The sequence below is a fragment of the Calidris pugnax genome, unplaced genomic scaffold (genome assembly GCF_001431845.1).
Source record: "Calidris pugnax isolate Ruff unplaced genomic scaffold, ASM143184v1 scaffold20, whole genome shotgun sequence".
Classification (NCBI taxonomy): Eukaryota; Metazoa; Chordata; class Aves; order Charadriiformes; family Scolopacidae; genus Calidris; species Calidris pugnax.
The window spans coordinates 8,645,457-8,667,531 of NW_015094510.1; the positions used below are offsets into that span (position 1 = coordinate 8,645,457).

Below are 22,075 nucleotides of genomic sequence, written 5' to 3' on the forward strand. Positions count from 1 at the left end.
TGTGTTTGAGATTTGCATTTTAATAAATTATATTTGGACCACAGTGAGCTACTGAACATTGGGAGGTTTTTCAATGGCATTTGTTTTCCTTCTTAGCATTTAAAGCTATTTAAGTATAGCATTACTCTGTTGAAATGAGCACTAATGAAGATGCTAGAAAAGATCTGAGAATATAACTCTAGCATATTTAGTACGAGTAACTTAATTGATGCGCTAGCAATGTGTTTACAGAACATATTCGTTCTAGGAAGAAGTGTCATTATGATAATTATTTTATGTAGTATGTCTCCTAAAAGGTGTTTTTAGCGTCTCTAGAATATGGTGGGAGAAAAAGAATTTTCTTTTTTAGAATTGTGCAATGATCACGCCTATATGTGATGTGAGAGTAACATTATGGACGTCCTGGTCTGTATGAATTTTGTACATGTAAACTGTATGCTTACTTTGTGTTCCAAAAGATCTTTTCAGATATTCTCAGTAGCCTTAAATTTTTGAAAAGTATCCACAGACCTTCTCCTAATTGGCTGTCTTCCAGCATCTTCAGTTACATAGGGAACAACAGGAGAGATTTCTGAATTTATTTTTCTTCTGAGTAATCAAGTGGTTTCCATGACAGGCTAGCTTGGTTCTGGAAATAGGTTGTTTTCTGGGTTTCTTTTTGTCTACACTGAGTAGGCATCTATAATCAGTGTAGTTGTAGAGAAGAAACCATCAGTGATTCCAAACTATTGGCAAAGCTCACCCAAAAAGCAGGTTGAAGAGCACAGACAGCGTGAAGAACGTTTCCGCCAAGAACAAGGCTGATGATGGCTGGTTTGAAGGCAGTTCAAGTGTGTCTGCAGATTTACACCTAAGAAGGATATGCAGAATGCATGGCTGGGACCTGGTCATGGGATATGTTCCTGGAGCTAAAGTCTAGGCATGGGGTCATGTTAAAGTCTGCCCTGAAAGTCTTAACTCTGTCGTGGGAAAAGAGTTCATCAAATTTAGATGTACTATGGCAACTAAGTACAGAGTCATTACAATATCTGTATTTTTACTGGCTGTGCCTGGGGTGGAGTTCGCTTTCTTCATGGCAGCCCACAGGGCGCTGTGCTTCGTGTTCCTGATGGGAACAGCACCGACACCACCGCAGTGTTCAGGCTGTTGCGGAGCGGTGCTTGTATAGCATCAAGGCTTTCTCTCCTGCCACCCCCAAAACACACAGGCAAGGAGGCTGGGGGTGGGAAAAGGTTGGGAGGGGATAAAAATGGTGCTCTGTACCATAGGTTGTCACGCTCAGCAATGGATGGGGAGGATGGAGGAACGTTCATGGTTTTGGCGTTTGTCTTCCCAAGCAAGCTTCTGAGGCCCTGCTTTCCAGAAGGAGAACATCTGCCTGCCAATGGAAAATAGTGAATGAATGGACTCTTTGCCAGGAAGGGTAATGATAGGACAAGGGGAAACGGTTTTAAATTGGAAGAAAAAAGATTCAGATTAGATATCGGGAAGAAATTTTTTACTATGAGGGTGGTGAGACACTGGAACAGGTTGCCCAGGGAAGTTGTGGATGCCCCATCCCTGGAAGTGTTCAAGGGCCAGGCTGGATGGGGCTTTGAGCAACCTGGTCTGGTGGGAGGTGTCCCTGCCCATGGCAGGGGGGTTGGAACTAGATGATCTTTGAGGTCCCTTCCAACCCTAACCATTCTATGATTCTATGATTATTTTGCTTTGCTAGCATGCACAGCTTTTGCTATGTGTATTAAGCTGTCATTGCCTCTATCCACGAGTCTTCTCACCTTCCTTCTATTTTCTCCTCACCCCACGGAAGAGGGGAGTGAGCAAGAGGCTGGATGAATGTTTGGCTGTTGTCCAGGGTCAACCCACCACAACAGTGCTTGTTACCCAACAGTAATTCTGTTTTAATGTATTACATTAAAACCTTAAACATATTATGAAAGGATTAAATTTTTTTTTCCAACTTCCTTCAGAAAGTCAGTCCCCAGGTTTTTTTTATGCTTTAATTGTGTGATAGTATGAATAATATTTAGTTGAATGCCCAGAGTAACTGAAGAAAGAAAAGCATTAATGCTAATTCAGATAAACTTCAGCGGTCTTTGCTGTAATCTGTTGTCCTCTGAATCCTTGCACTGTTCAAGCATTTACATTTAACATGAGAATGCATTTGACCATGCGTCCTACAGAAAAATATGTTAAGCATATATTTTTCTCTCTGTGACTGACTGGACTTGTATATTATTATTTTAATTACCCCTCAGGCAATCTTCTGATGTGTCATCATGTGCAGGTCAATGTTCTGCGAGTCCTTCAACATGACAGTTCATAGAATAATTATCCTGTCATCACACCTTGATTCATTGTTATGTCGTTTCTTGGGCTTTTTCTCTTACTCACATTTGCTTAGCAACCAGATCACACGTCTCTTATTATTCAAGTAATCACCCTCTGCAGCACATAGATGCATCAATTAAAGCCTTACAATGAAGTATATTGTTCTGTGTAGAATCCTCAGGTGTCAGGAATTAAAAATTGATTTTAAATGGTGCAGGCCTTCTTGAAATGGCTAATCTGTGTTTATATTAAACAAACAAGCATGCTAACAATTCTAAACAAAAAAAAAGGTGATAGGTCACAATCAATAGGAATTGGATGATAAAATTGTATTCTGTTCTTAAAGTGGTTAGTCTTTTTTAGAGATTTACCAATTTACATGCAGCTCTGGAATGTCTGAATGCTGTACATCTGTTTTAAGTATGTTTTTTCAGATGCAAATCAATTTTGTATCTGCTTTATTTACTCTTACCTATACTCTTTGTAAACATTTTCTGGCTAATTTTCAGATTTGGATCAATTTCACAGCAAATTATTATTAGAATTGAACTCGAGTACCCAGAAGCTGTCAAGATGGTTCAGTGATTTAATGTTGGCGTCCTGCAGCTTTGACTGTAATCAGCAGATGATCTGGCATTACCATAAATGTTTTCTTAACCGTCTCTGTCAAAAAAAAAAAAAAGAGAGAAGATTCTTTCCTGTTTGGAGTCTGCTCTTTCTGATTAAATTCGGTTTGGCTTCTTTTGCATAATTAATATACCATGATGATCTCTCGCCATGTTTTTTTTTATATCACCTTTTTGAGCTAAACACATTTGCAAGGCTGCTTCATAAGTCAGAACAGACAAAGGAAAACCAAGTCTGTGTGTAAGAATTTTTTGTTTCAGTGGCTTGGGAGGTCTTGCTGCCTTCTGCCTTACACAGGGAGTGTAAAGGGTTCGGGTTTCTTCAGTATCTCTCTTTTTTTTTCATATTCTACTTAAAATTTTCTCTCCAAGTTCCTCTGTAAGTGAGAGGTTTCTTCTGTTAAGTGCAAAGATGCGTTGTGCCTTAGATTTCTTGAAATTACAAAAATCCTCTCTTACATAGCAAGATTAACTTCTGTTAGCTGGTTATCGCTAAACAGTAAATGCATGCGATTGATTAGCAACAGAGGAAACTGGAAATGCTATAGTTGGCTTCTGATGTTTTTTACATACCAAAGTGGCTGCTGAGAGTCTGTCAGAATATAGGGCAGTAAATATGTTAATTATGTGAAAAATGCATACCATTAATAATGTTAAACACAGCATTTTGAATTCACAACTGGATTAATTACCCACGACAATGTGTTTCAAATTTGTCTCATATGATAATTCAGTGATATTTGAAATAATCAGTGATATTCGTCTTTAAAAAGGGAATTCCTCTTTTAGACTCTGTTGAAATCGTGGTCCCTTTTCGAAGCAATTTGTCACACTCGCAATGTACAGTTGTTGGTGTCAAATACATGTATGGCTGGATCATGTGCAGACTAGAAACATATTTTTATATCCCAACTCTCTCCACACATGAGCAAGGCCCAATTACGGTCCATCCCAAAGAGAGGAAATAATTAAGTGAAAGCACATAGCATTAATTAGAGCTTCATATAAAGAGAGGGAGAAGAATTGTCAAAGGACTATGTATGCAACCTTGCAGAGCAAGGGGAAGATGAATTGCTTTTCTTTTGCCTTTATTTCCCAATATTTAGTTTTTTGTGAGGATCTTGTTGAAAATACTGTTTCCTGCCATAGAGTTTCAGCCTCCTTGACAGCACGCTTTGCACTGTTCTCTGCAGAGCTTTGTCAGAGGAAAGAAAGGGCCGTTACGATAATGCTTGAACAAATAAACTTACATGAACTAGGAAGATTCAGCTTCATCCCATCTCCAGTATATTCGTGGAGGCAATCTTGGATGTTAGTTTACACAAGTTAAACTTCACAATCAGGTCTGCTTCTCTCCTGTTGAGAAGCACCCGTGCTATAAAGAAGGACAGATATCTTTAAGCTGACATCAATGTTGTGTAAATCTTTTTTCGATCTACTTAGGATTTGGAGTTCTCATAAATACTTTTCCAGGTTAGTAAATCACTGCATTCTTACCTGCCATAGCAACAACAGCATGCAGTGCTCTCGGCTGCCCTACTTCCCTCCAGAGACTTGTTTTAAAAACGTTTTAAAATGAGAGGAGCCCGAGAGCTGTATGGTGGTGTTGCAATCTTTTGGATAATGGTGAACGACAGCCCACTGTGAGAGTGATTGTGATCTGTGAAGGCAAGAACTGCCCCAGGACATCGCTCCGGTACCTGTTACAGAAATGTGAGAAAATTATGTTTCTACACAACTGTTAAAACTAACACTCACCTAATTTACTTCCAGCTCCTGCCTTTCATCTTTATGCTGCTCCCAAAAACCATTTGCAGGACCCTGTAGATCCCCCTTACCCTTAGAAGCAGATTAATTCCTAAGGAGAGAAGGGCAACAGGTGATGAGGGAAAGACAATTTTTCCCATTGGTTTGGTTTGGTCTGAAGTTACAAAATATTTGTGCTCTACCTTCAGGCAATTCAACTTATCAATGCTCTGATTGCAGATGTAAACCTAGAAACAGAAGTATGGGCTAAAAATAGCAAATAAAAATTGTATGGATTTGTAGCAGTTATTAGAATAGTTAGGGAATAGCTTGTAAACACTTAATATCAGGAGTAGTGGATAAGAAATAATTCAGTGTTAAACTGTTAAGGCAATTACTAGACATAGTTATGTAGGGGGTTTCAATGTTTATGATAAATAGTAAATGCTTAACAGAAAAGCATTTCTTTACTGAAAGGGTTGTCAGGCATTGGAATGGGCTGCCCAGGGAGGTGGTGGAGTCACCATCCCTGGAGGTATTTAAGAAACGTGTAGACATGTTTCTTCAGGGCATGCTCTAGTGCCCAAGATTATTGGTTTGTCGTGGGCTGCTGAGTGGGTGGGTGATGGTTTTTTGGTTTGGTTGTTGTTGTGTGTTTAGGTGGTGGGTGGTTTTTTTAGAATTGTGCAATGATCACGCCTATATGTGATGTGAGAGTAACATTATGGACGTCCTGGTCTGTATGAATTTTGTACATGTAAACTGTATGCTTACTTTGTGTTCCAAAAGATCTTTTCAGATATTCTCAGTAGCCTTAAATTTTTGAAAAGTATCCACAGACCTTCTCCTAATTGGCTGTCTTCCAGCATCTTCAGTTACATAGGGAACAACAGGAGAGATTTCTGAATTTATTTTTCTTCTGAGTAATCAAGTGGTTTCCATGACAGGCTAGCTTGGTTCTGGAAATAGGTTGTTTTCTGGGTTTCTTTTTGTCTACACTGAGTAGGCATCTATAATCAGTGTAGTTGTAGAGAAGAAACCATCAGTGATTCCAAACTATTGGCAAAGCTCACCCAAAAAGCAGGTTGAAGAGCACAGACAGCGTGAAGAACGTTTCCGCCAAGAACAAGGCTGATGATGGCTGGTTTGAAGGCAGTTCAAGTGTGTCTGCAGATTTACACCTAAGAAGGATATGCAGAATGCATGGCTGGGACCTGGTCATGGGATATGTTCCTGGAGCTAAAGTCTAGGCATGGGGTCATGTTAAAGTCTGCCCTGAAAGTCTTAACTCTGTCGTGGGAAAAGAGTTCATCAAATTTAGATGTACTATGGCAACTAAGTACAGAGTCATTACAATATCTGTATTTTTACTGGCTGTGCCTGGGGTGGAGTTCGCTTTCTTCATGGCAGCCCACAGGGCGCTGTGCTTCGTGTTCCTGATGGGAACAGCACCGACACCACCGCAGTGTTCAGGCTGTTGCGGAGCGGTGCTTGTATAGCATCAAGGCTTTCTCTCCTGCCACCCCCAAAACACACAGGCAAGGAGGCTGGGGGTGGGAAAAGGTTGGGAGGGGATAAAAATGGTGCTCTGTACCATAGGTTGTCACGCTCAGCAATGGATGGGGAGGATGGAGGAACGTTCATGGTTTTGGCGTTTGTCTTCCCAAGCAAGCTTCTGAGGCCCTGCTTTCCAGAAGGAGAACATCTGCCTGCCAATGGAAAATAGTGAATGAATGGACTCTTTGCCAGGAAGGGTAATGATAGGACAAGGGGAAACGGTTTTAAATTGGAAGAAAAAAGATTCAGATTAGATATCGGGAAGAAATTTTTTACTATGAGGGTGGTGAGACACTGGAACAGGTTGCCCAGGGAAGTTGTGGATGCCCCATCCCTGGAAGTGTTCAAGGGCCAGGCTGGATGGGGCTTTGAGCAACCTGGTCTGGTGGGAGGTGTCCCTGCCCATGGCAGGGGGGTTGGAACTAGATGATCTTTGAGGTCCCTTCCAACCCTAACCATTCTATGATTCTATGATTATTTTGCTTTGCTAGCATGCACAGCTTTTGCTATGTGTATTAAGCTGTCATTGCCTCTATCCACGAGTCTTCTCACCTTCCTTCTATTTTCTCCTCACCCCACGGAAGAGGGGAGTGAGCAAGAGGCTGGATGAATGTTTGGCTGTTGTCCAGGGTCAACCCACCACAACAGTGCTTGTTACCCAACAGTAATTCTGTTTTAATGTATTACATTAAAACCTTAAACATATTATGAAAGGATTAAATTTTTTTTTCCAACTTCCTTCAGAAAGTCAGTCCCCAGGTTTTTTTTATGCTTTAATTGTGTGATAGTATGAATAATATTTAGTTGAATGCCCAGAGTAACTGAAGAAAGAAAAGCATTAATGCTAATTCAGATAAACTTCAGCGGTCTTTGCTGTAATCTGTTGTCCTCTGAATCCTTGCACTGTTCAAGCATTTACATTTAACATGAGAATGCATTTGACCATGCGTCCTACAGAAAAATATGTTAAGCATATATTTTTCTCTCTGTGACTGACTGGACTTGTATATTATTATTTTAATTACCCCTCAGGCAATCTTCTGATGTGTCATCATGTGCAGGTCAATGTTCTGCGAGTCCTTCAACATGACAGTTCATAGAATAATTATCCTGTCATCACACCTTGATTCATTGTTATGTCGTTTCTTGGGCTTTTTCTCTTACTCACATTTGCTTAGCAACCAGATCACACGTCTCTTATTATTCAAGTAATCACCCTCTGCAGCACATAGATGCATCAATTAAAGCCTTACAATGAAGTATATTGTTCTGTGTAGAATCCTCAGGTGTCAGGAATTAAAAATTGATTTTAAATGGTGCAGGCCTTCTTGAAATGGCTAATCTGTGTTTATATTAAACAAACAAGCATGCTAACAATTCTAAACAAAAAAAAAGGTGATAGGTCACAATCAATAGGAATTGGATGATAAAATTGTATTCTGTTCTTAAAGTGGTTAGTCTTTTTTAGAGATTTACCAATTTACATGCAGCTCTGGAATGTCTGAATGCTGTACATCTGTTTTAAGTATGTTTTTTCAGATGCAAATCAATTTTGTATCTGCTTTATTTACTCTTACCTATACTCTTTGTAAACATTTTCTGGCTAATTTTCAGATTTGGATCAATTTCACAGCAAATTATTATTAGAATTGAACTCGAGTACCCAGAAGCTGTCAAGATGGTTCAGTGATTTAATGTTGGCGTCCTGCAGCTTTGACTGTAATCAGCAGATGATCTGGCATTACCATAAATGTTTTCTTAACCGTCTCTGTCAAAAAAAAAAAAAAGAGAGAAGATTCTTTCCTGTTTGGAGTCTGCTCTTTCTGATTAAATTCGGTTTGGCTTCTTTTGCATAATTAATATACCATGATGATCTCTCGCCATGTTTTTTTTTATATCACCTTTTTGAGCTAAACACATTTGCAAGGCTGCTTCATAAGTCAGAACAGACAAAGGAAAACCAAGTCTGTGTGTAAGAATTTTTTGTTTCAGTGGCTTGGGAGGTCTTGCTGCCTTCTGCCTTACACAGGGAGTGTAAAGGGTTCGGGTTTCTTCAGTATCTCTCTTTTTTTTTCATATTCTACTTAAAATTTTCTCTCCAAGTTCCTCTGTAAGTGAGAGGTTTCTTCTGTTAAGTGCAAAGATGCGTTGTGCCTTAGATTTCTTGAAATTACAAAAATCCTCTCTTACATAGCAAGATTAACTTCTGTTAGCTGGTTATCGCTAAACAGTAAATGCATGCGATTGATTAGCAACAGAGGAAACTGGAAATGCTATAGTTGGCTTCTGATGTTTTTTACATACCAAAGTGGCTGCTGAGAGTCTGTCAGAATATAGGGCAGTAAATATGTTAATTATGTGAAAAATGCATACCATTAATAATGTTAAACACAGCATTTTGAATTCACAACTGGATTAATTACCCACGACAATGTGTTTCAAATTTGTCTCATATGATAATTCAGTGATATTTGAAATAATCAGTGATATTCGTCTTTAAAAAGGGAATTCCTCTTTTAGACTCTGTTGAAATCGTGGTCCCTTTTCGAAGCAATTTGTCACACTCGCAATGTACAGTTGTTGGTGTCAAATACATGTATGGCTGGATCATGTGCAGACTAGAAACATATTTTTATATCCCAACTCTCTCCACACATGAGCAAGGCCCAATTACGGTCCATCCCAAAGAGAGGAAATAATTAAGTGAAAGCACATAGCATTAATTAGAGCTTCATATAAAGAGAGGGAGAAGAATTGTCAAAGGACTATGTATGCAACCTTGCAGAGCAAGGGGAAGATGAATTGCTTTTCTTTTGCCTTTATTTCCCAATATTTAGTTTTTTGTGAGGATCTTGTTGAAAATACTGTTTCCTGCCATAGAGTTTCAGCCTCCTTGACAGCACGCTTTGCACTGTTCTCTGCAGAGCTTTGTCAGAGGAAAGAAAGGGCCGTTACGATAATGCTTGAACAAATAAACTTACATGAACTAGGAAGATTCAGCTTCATCCCATCTCCAGTATATTCGTGGAGGCAATCTTGGATGTTAGTTTACACAAGTTAAACTTCACAATCAGGTCTGCTTCTCTCCTGTTGAGAAGCACCCGTGCTATAAAGAAGGACAGATATCTTTAAGCTGACATCAATGTTGTGTAAATCTTTTTTCGATCTACTTAGGATTTGGAGTTCTCATAAATACTTTTCCAGGTTAGTAAATCACTGCATTCTTACCTGCCATAGCAACAACAGCATGCAGTGCTCTCGGCTGCCCTACTTCCCTCCAGAGACTTGTTTTAAAAACGTTTTAAAATGAGAGGAGCCCGAGAGCTGTATGGTGGTGTTGCAATCTTTTGGATAATGGTGAACGACAGCCCACTGTGAGAGTGATTGTGATCTGTGAAGGCAAGAACTGCCCCAGGACATCGCTCCGGTACCTGTTACAGAAATGTGAGAAAATTATGTTTCTACACAACTGTTAAAACTAACACTCACCTAATTTACTTCCAGCTCCTGCCTTTCATCTTTATGCTGCTCCCAAAAACCATTTGCAGGACCCTGTAGATCCCCCTTACCCTTAGAAGCAGATTAATTCCTAAGGAGAGAAGGGCAACAGGTGATGAGGGAAAGACAATTTTTCCCATTGGTTTGGTTTGGTCTGAAGTTACAAAATATTTGTGCTCTACCTTCAGGCAATTCAACTTATCAATGCTCTGATTGCAGATGTAAACCTAGAAACAGAAGTATGGGCTAAAAATAGCAAATAAAAATTGTATGGATTTGTAGCAGTTATTAGAATAGTTAGGGAATAGCTTGTAAACACTTAATATCAGGAGTAGTGGATAAGAAATAATTCAGTGTTAAACTGTTAAGGCAATTACTAGACATAGTTATGTAGGGGGTTTCAATGTTTATGATAAATAGTAAATGCTTAACAGAAAAGCATTTCTTTACTGAAAGGGTTGTCAGGCATTGGAATGGGCTGCCCAGGGAGGTGGTGGAGTCACCATCCCTGGAGGTATTTAAGAAACGTGTAGACATGTTTCTTCAGGGCATGCTCTAGTGCCCAAGATTATTGGTTTGTCGTGGGCTGCTGAGTGGGTGGGTGATGGTTTTTTGGTTTGGTTGTTGTTGTGTGTTTAGGTGGTGGGTGGTGTGGGTTTTTTTTTTTTTTTTTGTGGTTGGACTCGATGATCTCTGAGGTCCCTTCCAACCACCACAATTCTGTGATTCTGTGATTCTGTGAAACAACAGTTTTATTTAGAACTGCAGTAAGTGGAATCTCTTATATGTGAGGTCAGTCTTTAAGGCTTGTTTTGTTGTTTGGAATTATGGGAGGGTTTATTTTCCAGAGGTAGGAGGTTTCCTGCTGTGTTGTTTGGTGTTTGTTTTTTTTTTTCAGATTATGTTTCTTTTCCATTTTGGTTATTTTCACCAACATATTGCTTTTTATTACCCCTTGCAGCTGCCAGTGGCTTTCCTTTGATGGCAGCAGTCTTTATGCGTATTCCTGAAATTCTTTATCAAAGCGTACCTTGAAAGCAGTATTCATCTATAGGTAGATACTATGCAGACAGGTTTGGAGACTAAATGTGCCTACTGCTCAAAGGCATCAGTGACAGTTTAGTATGCGGGATCTACATAAATTATCATCAGCTGAACGGAGGATAGCTTTAGACTATGGACCTCTGTGTATCTTGTCACAGATCACTAACTCACACAGTCATCATTTTTGACTCTGTTAACTCTGAAGAGGATTTGAAATGGCAAGCTACAATATACTTGTGAACGAAGTGAAAAAAAAAAATGTAATAAACCACATTTCAGGAATTTTAAGTAGTCTAAATCATTGTCATTTTCTGATCGTTTCCTGACTTCAAGCGGAGAAAGTTTGTGCCTTGTGAGAGATCCCATAAACACCTTGGCTGCATAACATTTATGGCCACTGCCACCCCCTTCATCCTAACATAATTAAGAAGATTAATTTATTATTTATTAATATTAAAATTATACCAAATTATTTATCCATTTTGAAATTAAGAGACTTACACATTTATTTTTTTAAGAATGCTTCAAACCATGTGCTCTAAAAATCAATAACAGCCACAAAGTACATTTCTATTTTGGAAGTTTCCATTTTGTAGTTACCTAGGAACTCCCAAATGTGCCTTCCTCCGGGGAAAGATGCGTGAGAAGACACAGAAGATCCACGGTGATTCAGAGTGAAATAGGGAGGATGCCAAGCCCCTAAATCTGAATTAGCCGTCAGACACCTTCACAGGTTGTTTCTCTCACCTGAAACCTTGGGTGATTTCTGTCAGTAAGTCTGATCCACACTTTTGTTCTCTTTTCATCATGACAGGCACTCAAGTCTTTCATTTAAAACCCAGGAACTTAAAGTTGCATTTCTTGTCACAAAAATCATTGCCATATTAAAGGTGAGAATATATTAGTTTAAATAGAGAAATTGGTCCCCACTCAATGCAAATGGAAAGTACATTTGGAAAAGATAGGAAAAAGATTGAATGGAGTGATCAACTTAGTCTTTGAGAAGATGCAGGTAGGTAAGGGATTAAAAGAATTTTTAATGGCTTTGCTGTAGGGCCACGTAAAAGAGAGCTGGTCCAGCATAGTTTCTCTCGCCACAAATTGGTTTGCACACAGTTTGTAATTGATTTTCTTTGAAATTTAGTTTCTATAACTTCTCTATGCCCCAGTGCTGACATACTCTCTTCTTGCCCTTGAAAAGAACGAAAAAATCTACATTCACTGTTTCTCAAAACTTTCTCATCTAAATTGAGCTTTCTGATTAGTGTTTATGCCTTTTGTTTCACACCTTTTTAACACAACACTCAAAAAGAGCAGCAACTATTAAATGAAATGTGCATAAAAATATTTTTTAAATGTTCCAAAAATCAGTAACACTTTTCCATGCCTCATTAATTATTGTCTGCTTTATAGATTAGTCAAGTTGTGAGCATTTAGCATGAAATACTAGGGTGTAAGAAAGTACCTATCAAGCAAAGATCATTCGAGTACAGCTACTGCTCCCGTAGGTGTGAGGGTTGGGGCTGCAGGGTATAACTGGAATAAGTCATAACAACACACAGTACTCCTTTAACATTTCAGGGACGTTCTCCAATCCTACCTTTGTCAGCCACAGAAATTGTTGAAAAATATGAAACTAATAAAAAGTGGCACTAAAAAGTATTTTAAGTATTTTCCATTACACTACCCAGCAAGGGGCTATCCCATTTTTTATGAGTGATGTTATGTGGTAGACATGGACCTTCTAGCTATAGCAGTCTTTCATATTATGTCTAAACTCTGCTTTTGGGTGGGAAGGCAGGCTTTCAAAAAAGATAATTAGGTGTTGTGATATCCTAACACCAATGCCAAAGTCTGGGAACAGATTTCAGAGGGCCAAATTTAGGCTGCATGAATGACATTAAGGAAAAACGGGTGCCTGAAAAACATTGGGGCCCACGACTGTCCAGTATCTTAAGCTCTAATAGGAATGGGGCGTCAGTGCAGGAAACAAGAGTCACATTTCCTACTTGAGAGGAAAACAAGAATTAACGATTTTCCTCTTGACGTTTCTGATAGTAGAAAGCCAAGAGTTTGGAAACTGGAAATTCAAAATTACAATTTTCAGGATTGGTGGGTTTTTTTAGTTGGAAAATTAAAATAAGGAATGCCAAAAGACAGGTGGAATCCTCTTATCTCTAAGCCATTGTGGTGGGTTGGCCTCAGGTGGCAGCCGAACTCCAACCCAGCTGCGCGTTCAGTCCCTGCTTTGGGGCGAGGGGGGAGCAGAATAGGAAGAACAGGAGCAGGAAAGCTCATGGGTCAAGATAAAGACAGGGAGATTGCTTACCTGCTACTGTCAAGGGCAAAACAGTCTCAACTTGGGGAAAATGAATTTATTGCCAATTTATAGATATATATATGTGTGTGTAACTACCAATTTGGGTATTGGGAAACAAAACTAAAAAAGGGCATCACAGCACTTAGGGAAAACACTACTTTCTCAGGCTCAGCTTCATTCCAGACTCCTCTCCTGCCCCCTTGTTATCACCACAGGTGACAATCAGTCCCATCAGTGAGTGAACAAATGGCACAAAGGGGTGATGGGCTCATCTGAGCCCTGTGGTGGGTCCTTTGGAGCCATCTGGACCTGGATGGGTCCAGCACAGGGCAACCCCTGGCCTCTACTCACAGAGGCTGCCCCTGCAGCCCCTCTGCTACCAATACTTTGCTGCCTACACCCAATACTCCTCTCCACTTTGGAGCTGAAGCTAGATGCAGCTGAAGTGGGAATTCAGAACCTCCACCTTGTCGTGAACTTAAAAACAGAGGTCCTCAAAATATCTGCCAGCAGTGTTCGTGTACAGCCTTTCAAAATAAGAATCTATCTAAGTAAATCTCAGCCAGCTGAAACATAAGCCAGGTTTACATCAGAAAAAGTAGTTCATACTTAGAAACTCTTTCTCCGTTTTCCTTATTTCTTCAGCAAAGCACCAGCAATGCTTTATATTTTGGCATTGGCAAGAGAACCCTTTAGGAACATCTCCAGACAAACTTCTCAAGGGCTTCTGTTTATTTAGATGGAGCATATGGGGGTATGCACTGATATCCTCACTAGGCCCATGGTATGTGACCAGGGTCTAAACACAGTTGGTGAGGTTGCGTTGGGACACGCTCGATGGTGCGGTCAATGTAATTTGTGGAAGATGGACAGGACTTCCAGGAGGCTGGACTGCTGCAAGCATTCCAGCTTGTGGGAGTGCTGCACAGCTGCATCCAGAATCAGCACATTGGGCTTTCACTTCCATGCGTTGGGTGCAGGGAAACAGAGGCAAACTCTGGTTTTCCACCGAGGAGCCGGTGATGAGGATTACAGACAGGGACGTTAATTTTTACCAAGTCAAAAGCGTTTGGCGCGGGGGCATGCTCTCATCATATCTTCTAGCACAGGCAATCATGACTCATAATGTAAAAATAATTAGCGTGGGCGGTAAGATTAGCAAGAGTGCATGGGCTTAAGAAAAATCTCAGCATAGACACCGCTTCAGGACTGCGATGTAACACACGTAGAGAGCACAAGCCAGAGAGATTGGCAATATTCCACTGGGGGTTTGAGCATTTTTCACTGTTAACTCGGTAAAAGATGTAATGAGGTTGTAACTGCAATTGTTCTTTCTTATGTTACAGTTTTGTCATGCTCCACATTGAGATGTATGAGTGTAATACAAGCATATAATGCCACGTAATGCAGTTCTCCTTATTGTATTTGCGGCTTTATTTTTCAATGGGTGTACAAGTATTTACATAGAAACTAAGTATGTCTTTAGTATCAAGACTATTATTAAGAAACTATGCAATGAAATAAAGCTTTTCAAAGTCCTTTTGGGAAAAAAAATTATTAGTCATTTAAAAAAAAATCTGTATCTGTACTCTTGCAATCATTTTTGCTTTCTGTTAAAGGTAATATATAACAATATTATGCAGGATTTAAAAATCTCCAACTGATCATATTTTGCTTCCCCAGATTCACAGCAGGCAGGTCTCTTACTACTGATTTTTTTCTTGTTCACATGCTAGTGCACAATTTCCTTTTTCTGAATATAAAGAATGTAGCCTTTAATAGATTATAAGCATATAATTTTAAGTTATTCTCTGCTAGGACAGCATTTAAACTATGGAAAGCTATTAAGCACAATTTTCTGTCAACTGAATTTCCTGAGCATTGCTGTTAATCAAAGTAATTTTAAAAGACTTGTGTCTAGATGATAGTAGCTATTTGGCTCTAGGTTATATGAATATGATTTTGAAATGTTTTTGATTAACAGCAATGTTCAGGAAATTCCTATCTGCGAAAATGGAATTTTAATAGGTCTGAAGGACCCACAAGAGTTAGATACTGAGCAAGGGAAAGAAAAAGATGTAAAGGTCATAGAACCCGGACACTGAGACTTCAGTAGTGTGCAGTGTGAGCTCTGCCTAACCTGTGCCTGGAAGCATTCAGTAGCAGGAAAGTCAAACCTGTTATGGGTAAATATCTTCTCACACCCACATTTACAAAAGTTAAATATGAATTCGAAGGTTTTGCTTTTTTTTCATCTGTGTAATGATCGTTATGATACAGGAAAATGACAGTAATTAACTGCTGAAAGGGACCAAATGTTAGAAACTTTTCTCAACTGCTTCCAATATATACAGCAAATTAATGAGTTCTCTCTTTATCCTGTGGTTTTTAATGTCTGATTTCTTTCTGTCTTGCTACTGCCGGAAGGTACACCTTGCTACAGTAGGTGGACAAATAGTGCATCTCCAGAAATGTAAGCTTTCTTCCTAGCTAGACTTCATGTAGAAGTGGCTTACCATTAGTAGTTTTCATGTAACCTTTAGTGATTTTACTATATTAAATTATTTAACAGTGTGTTTGATGCAAGGTGTGTGTGTGTAAACATATTTATTTTATACTGAAATTTGTTTCACAAACCAAATTTATGTGTGTCCATGATGTAATGTTCCAAGTAGTTTAGAAAAGGCTCTTTGTATCTATATGGTTTGTAGATTTTCTCTGGGTACCCTTGTCATAGAAACGTGGGATTAAAACAGTGACCATTATCACTAAGCCACCTCCTTGCTGCTGCAGGCAGCTATATCAAATATTGCCTTCAGAAACACAGCAAATTCCCGCTTATAACTGGTTTAAAACTGCTTCTAACAGTTTTTAATTTATATGCAAGGTGCATTGGCTTTGTTAAACCACCTACCACAGCAGCTATAGGTTGAAAATGCACTTCATGTTCTGCACTGGATCCGTTCTTGCGTAACCTGCTCTGGGTGGACCTGTTTTGGCAGGGGGGTTGGACTAGATGATCTCCAGAGGTCCCTTCCAACTCCATATCATTCTGTGATTCTTCAGTTTTACCACTATAGCACAGGGTTTGAGAGAGGTGCAGTACCAGTCTAAAGACGTGACCATGGAATCGATGGGGTACCAAATCACCAATACACACAAGCTTTGAATCACTGTATGAAGCAGTGCAGGGTGTTTTAGGAGTTTGAGGTTAACACAAATTAATTCCTGCTTCATTAAAAAAAAAAAATAATGGCAGGGTAGTCACTAATATTTCTAAAGAATTAGTGAGACTTTCTCCTTTTTACCTTGCTAGTACCTAACTAATTTTAAACTTTGACTTAAATGGAAGTGATATTTCACTCTGATAAGAAAAATGCCATCAGCAGCATATATATCTCAAGTGTTACAGCAGTTAATTCTTTAGGTGCATATTTAATGAAGTAAAATCTAGCACTGTGAGTAATACATGTGCTTTCTGAGCCAGGCCTAGCAAAGCTCAGTGTTTCGGAATGGGACTCACAACAGCCAGTTTACTATAAGCAGGGAACTGCCCACCAGGCATCTGTTAATGCTGGACATCCACTTTGGCATAGCAATGCTAGATACCTTCCTCCTTGATTGAAAGAAGGTACACGGTAAAGATGCCACCTGATTTACGAAGCAGCTGAAGCAACAACTCTGAGATGATAAAAATGAATTTAGATAAAATATGTGTATTTAAATCTTTTTTAATTTTAATTGACGTTAGCTGCTTAATATTTTTTGTAGCATGGCTGAGACCAAAGTGTTCTCATTACTTAGGAAGTGCCTCTGATCACTAGAGTAAAGCGTTATGTGTTCAGAACATGACATTAGTGATTTTTCCAGTGAATCAGGGCATCTTCCCTGCGCAGGAGTGACAACAGATGAAACAAGGACTACTCACATAAACTGGCCAGTGATGAAGGCACTTTCCTAATTCCATTTCCCATTGTTGCAGGACCCCTCAGACTGAAGGGAAGGACTCAGATCCTTCCAAGTTGAATGTTTCACTTATTAGTCCATGCCTCGAAAGTCACAAATATCAACAGATTGCTGCTGGTTTAAGTGGAGGAAAAAGATACAGCTGTAGTCAGCTTTATTTGGTCACTATCCCCAAGCAAGGATTCCAAATTGTAGGCAGCTAGTTATGGGACCCACCTTTCTGGAAGGCTAAGTCAGGTACCCAGTCTCAAAGCAGTTCCCTTCTTAGACTATTTGCTGTTCTAAATCTCACTCTAAGGCGCTTTATTCTGCCCCTCGCACAGTGGGGAAAATACTGCTAGATTTTGCTTTGAAGCCTCGGTTCATAAGTGTTCACCACCTCTGTTATTCAGTCTTGTTCATCATACCTAATTAATTCCTCGTGCTTGAGTGTTTTGGGGTGAAGACTCCACTGAACTGCAAAGTAGTTAATATTTGGGTGTTGGTAGACTTAGGAAGCTTTCTTCCAGTACCTAATTTATTTCTGCCTTTTTTAAAGTCCAACACCTATACTTAATCTCTGATTATATGACAATAGGTTTTTTCCTACCTTAAAAAAAAGTATTCATTTTCGAAACACCAAGTATTTTTCCCACTGCCCCTAAACTGAATGTGAACAAAAATGGCTATGGTACAGCTAGTATTTTGTGTATTGATATAGGTAGCATGCTTTTATCAGCCTGCAAATATGTGTTCAGAATCAATAAATATAAACATTTAAATAGAACAGGATATTTAAAAGTGTACATACCAGGGTTATTTGAATTATGTATGATGGGTTTATTATACGCAATTATAAAGATGTGTTCATACCCAGTCTTTGGCCTCCTGTGATTCAGGAAAACTGAAATGTGTGCTGCTGCATCTTCACGGTCAAATTATTTTCCACAGTATAAAATAGAAATTACATTTTTCATCTAAGTGCAAAATTTGGCTATTACCAATTTTTAATTAAGAATTGTTTATCTCATTTAGAAGATGATAGAAAGAAGATATTTATTTTCCTCCACTTGCCAAAAGGTGATCGTACTTAGAAAATTTGCTGAGATTGTCCAAGAAAGTGTGTAAAATCCTCATCCATCACCGAGAGCCCCTGGTCAGGGAATGACAGTGCAGTAAATATCTTCAGCAGCTGCCTTTTAATGTACAAGCTGTTTTCGGTAGGAATTTTCAGCACTCACATAAAACACACTGTCATGAGTGACTGCCTGTGCTCCAAAGTCATTACTATTGGGATGATGGAACATCTTTCAGCGAATAACCAAAAAACTTTAAATGTCATGTCAAGTTTGTTGAAGCCATTTTCAAGCCTTGCTCAAGGTTACATGAATATTGAGTACTCCTGTTTTTAAAAAGTTTGAGATCTATGAGAGGGACCACTCATATGCTGGTTTTGAGAGCACTCGATTTGGAGGGGGGGAACAAAAAAAAAAATCTGTCTATTAATACACGTCAATCCAGCAAAGCTCCTGGATATTAACTGAGTGGAACTTCTTGTGACAGTCAATGCCAATGACGTTCATCAAAAAGTAGCAAGTTATGCAAATTCTGAAAATTACTTAGCTGCCTAAAAGATCACAAAGGCAAGAAAAGTTATTACAATGGATAATTAAATTGAAATAGATTTTTAAATACATTTTAAAATTTGAACAATTAAAAAAAAAAAAAAGTAGAAAATGTAATTACCCAGATAAAACTTTGGAAGACACTGAGAAGTGCTGAGTACTCTGTTTTCTCTTTGACTCCAGTAAGAAAGGAGGATGCTGTCAGGCTCTATGTGTGATTTTGTAGGAAATATGGATGCTAATCTAATGAAGTCACGTAAAGTCTGTATCACTTCCAAGGGACCAAGCCTACTGCCTTTGAAGTGATAATATTTTTTGTCTTGCCTCCTTGTTAATCATTACTCCTTCTAGTACATCATCTGCATGTAAGATTTTGTCTGATCAAGAGGTCTTTTTATATTACAAAATATTGAAACTGAGTATTTTAATAGCTAAACAAGGTTTATTTATTTTATCTTCTGCAGAGAACCAGAAAGGACAACTAGAGAAGTCATGTTCGCACCACAGTATCAGTTTAAACTTGACAAGAAGCCCAGCCACCAAAGAGGTTACTTATGATGTTGAAACAAGTTCTTCTATGGCTCGGAACAAGGCTGTTGGGAGAAAGGAAGCCTGTCATGGAGAAAGCAACAAAGAAAAGAAAATAGATCGTATGGCGTCTCCTTCTAAGGGAGAAGCCATTCCAGAAGTAGAAGCTCTCCTGGCAAGACTGCGAGCACTATAGAATAATCATATAAAGGATTAAATCAAAGCTTTAAAAAAGGCTCTAATAGCCTACATCTCTAAAGATACACTAATTTTCTATTATTGACATTACATACTTCTGAGTTCCCAACTTCTCTATGGATGAATACTTTATTTCTAAACTGTTTTGTTTGCAAGACTGTATAAAATTATGCTCTAGTTTTGCATAACTGCAAGGTTATTTTTGTTATATGGTTTTACCTACTGAGCATACAAAAAATATCAGAAGAAAGAGATACTAAATTACGCCAAGGCACAATCCTTTTAGTGGACAAACTGCTGACCACATGCTTTGAGAGAAGCTCAAAATAGGAATACCTTTTAAATAATGTTAAATCATCATGCCTGGGAATAAGGGTCAGGAAATAATGGAAAGGGTATTCTTATATTTTCTACTGCTATTGCTATACTTAAGAGAGTTTAGCACCTAGAAAGTATTATGATAGCATCCTTTGCAATTACAGTTATAGGAAGAATGTATCATATAGATCAGCCATGTTCCACTTTGAGTTCATCAAAGAGCACCAAAGCTTGCCGAATTATATATATATTTACGAAAAGGAAATCCATGGACAGTAAATAAAAAATCTATGCAAATAATATATTTTATGTGTGATTAATATATCGCTGCTGTTAAGCTTAGTTATGATTATTATATCAAAATAATATATACCATTTCTGTGATTGCAAGGTTTTGCAATTGTGTCCATAGTGGGGGAAAATGTCTTCACAGTTATCTACCAGGGTAATTTTTTATCTTTTCACATGTGAGTTAATATGTTTCTATAAAAGGAACATGTAATGGAAAAGATTTTTACAATTGGTTTTTCACAAACTCATTTTCCAGTAGCCCGTAAAGTCTTATTTGCTGGCACAATAGGAATCTTGCACATAATTGCATCTGTGTTATCTCACTGTCATTGTACATTGTTACGTGTTCGCTATCGTATTTATTAATTGCACATCATAAAGAATCTCTACCTGTGTTACCGAGTAGGAAGCTACTATTAGTATCTTTACTCCATTCTTTAAAGCTTCCTTATTCTGAGAGTGTGTATTAGGTATCTAATATCTTTCTTCCAAATTACTCTATTTTTCTTTACAAAATGCTGAAAAAATATGTCTTTCAATAAGAGTCACTTACATGAAACCGGTGTTTCAATGCTCCAGTGCTTTTTATATCCTTGTTTAAGTTGCCTTCGTACTTCCTGCACTAAACATTAATAAAGTTAATTAGAACTCGGAAACTGGGCCTGTTTATACACGCTGCATGGAGGGCTTCTCAGCCGTCGTGGGAATCAATCTCATGTTTCTAGGGCTGTTGTAACTGTCATTATACACTCTAATTACGTTTCCCGCCTTAGCTGAAAAAAAATAAGAGGTATAAACAGAAGTCGGGGAAAGATGGGGAGAAGGCCCATCAGACAGCCCTTTCCTCAGCTCTCCTTGCAAACAACGTGCAAAGCCGTCACATGGAACCATCTTTGGCATCTTGAATTTGCGTAGAGTAACCACAGAACTGGGGCTCGATGCATCTTTAGTGGGTAACTAGAAACACAGCTACTGGTAGATGTTCCACTAAGGTCTTCTGCACCCCCACTGTTGACACTTACTACCCCTGTTTACAGGGTGCAGTAAAAATTACTATCCGCAAAGTACGTTACACTCGACTAAACAAAATGGTGTTTCAAACACAAAGAAAATGCAGGTTGAAGGAAAAAAAAAAAAAAATAATTAAGCATTCACAGGATGTCTTCAGTTGCTGAGGACGTGCTGCAGTAAAAGGGGTAGGAGCAGAGAAGTGGCTCTGCAACACCAGCAGGATGACCGACCCGCTGAAGGTGGGAGTACAAATTCATTTTCCTGAACGCAGTAAACTTGTTCATCTGAATTAGTGGGCAATAGTCCACAACCGAGAGCTGACAGTTCAGGACACTAATGTGGAGTTTATCAAGCAAAGAAAAGTTACAAAACTGTCCATCTGCTGAAATTTTCAATGAAGTAAACGCGGCTAGCAGCCTAGCATCTTCTGATTTAAAAATAAATATTTACATTTAAAATTATAGATCTAAAGCTACCTTTGTTACAGTTTGAGAAGCTTTTAGAAATGTATTCCATGGCTTTTAGTCCTTCTCAGAGATTGTGTTCCTGAATTAATCCTTTCAAGCAGCCATCAAGTTAATTCACAGTTTCTTTTGTATAACTAGGAGAATGAAAATGGCTCTACAACTTCTTAGAATCCGTGTAAATACAGTGTGTAATTTTTTTCCTCTTCAGTATTTCTTTGTACCATCATAATTTGATGCATTCAGAGTTCAAGTACACAGTCTGGTTGAAGTACACAGTAAGTTTTCTTTCTACATTTCATCTTTCTTTAACTTCCCTTAGAAGCAAACAAATAAACGGGACATTTTTTTGATAGCAAAAAAATGCTTGTGTTGCCCAATGAGTTCAAGTAAAGAATAACTTTGGAAGTATTATGTCTGTGTTCTATTTCCATGCTTTTATGTTTGTATTAAAGTATAAAAATCAGCTTCTAAATTATATGGAGTGAATCGCTTTAACTAAATTTAAAAATTAATTCATTTATTCCATTTAAAATGTAAAGTTAATTCAATCTAAAAAATACGTGGGGTAGA

At 38.5% G+C, this 22,075-nt stretch overlaps 1 protein-coding gene across 2 annotated transcripts in view; it reads left to right on the forward strand.

The window, feature by feature from the left end:
* DIAPH3 (diaphanous related formin 3) overlaps positions 1–20,677 on the forward strand; it is a 234,753-nt gene extending 214,076 nt beyond the window's left edge. Inside the window, exon 28 of one of the 2 annotated variants that reach the window (XM_014965690.1) lies at positions 19,157–20,677. In XM_014965690.1, coding sequence (XP_014821176.1) covers positions 19,157–19,416 — 260 coding nt within the window. In that variant the 3' untranslated portion in view covers positions 19,417–20,677. The remainder of the gene's footprint in view (positions 1–19,156) is intronic. The other variant, XM_014965691.1, reaches the window with a different exon arrangement.
* The last annotated feature ends 1,398 nt before the right edge of the window (positions 20,678–22,075 follow it).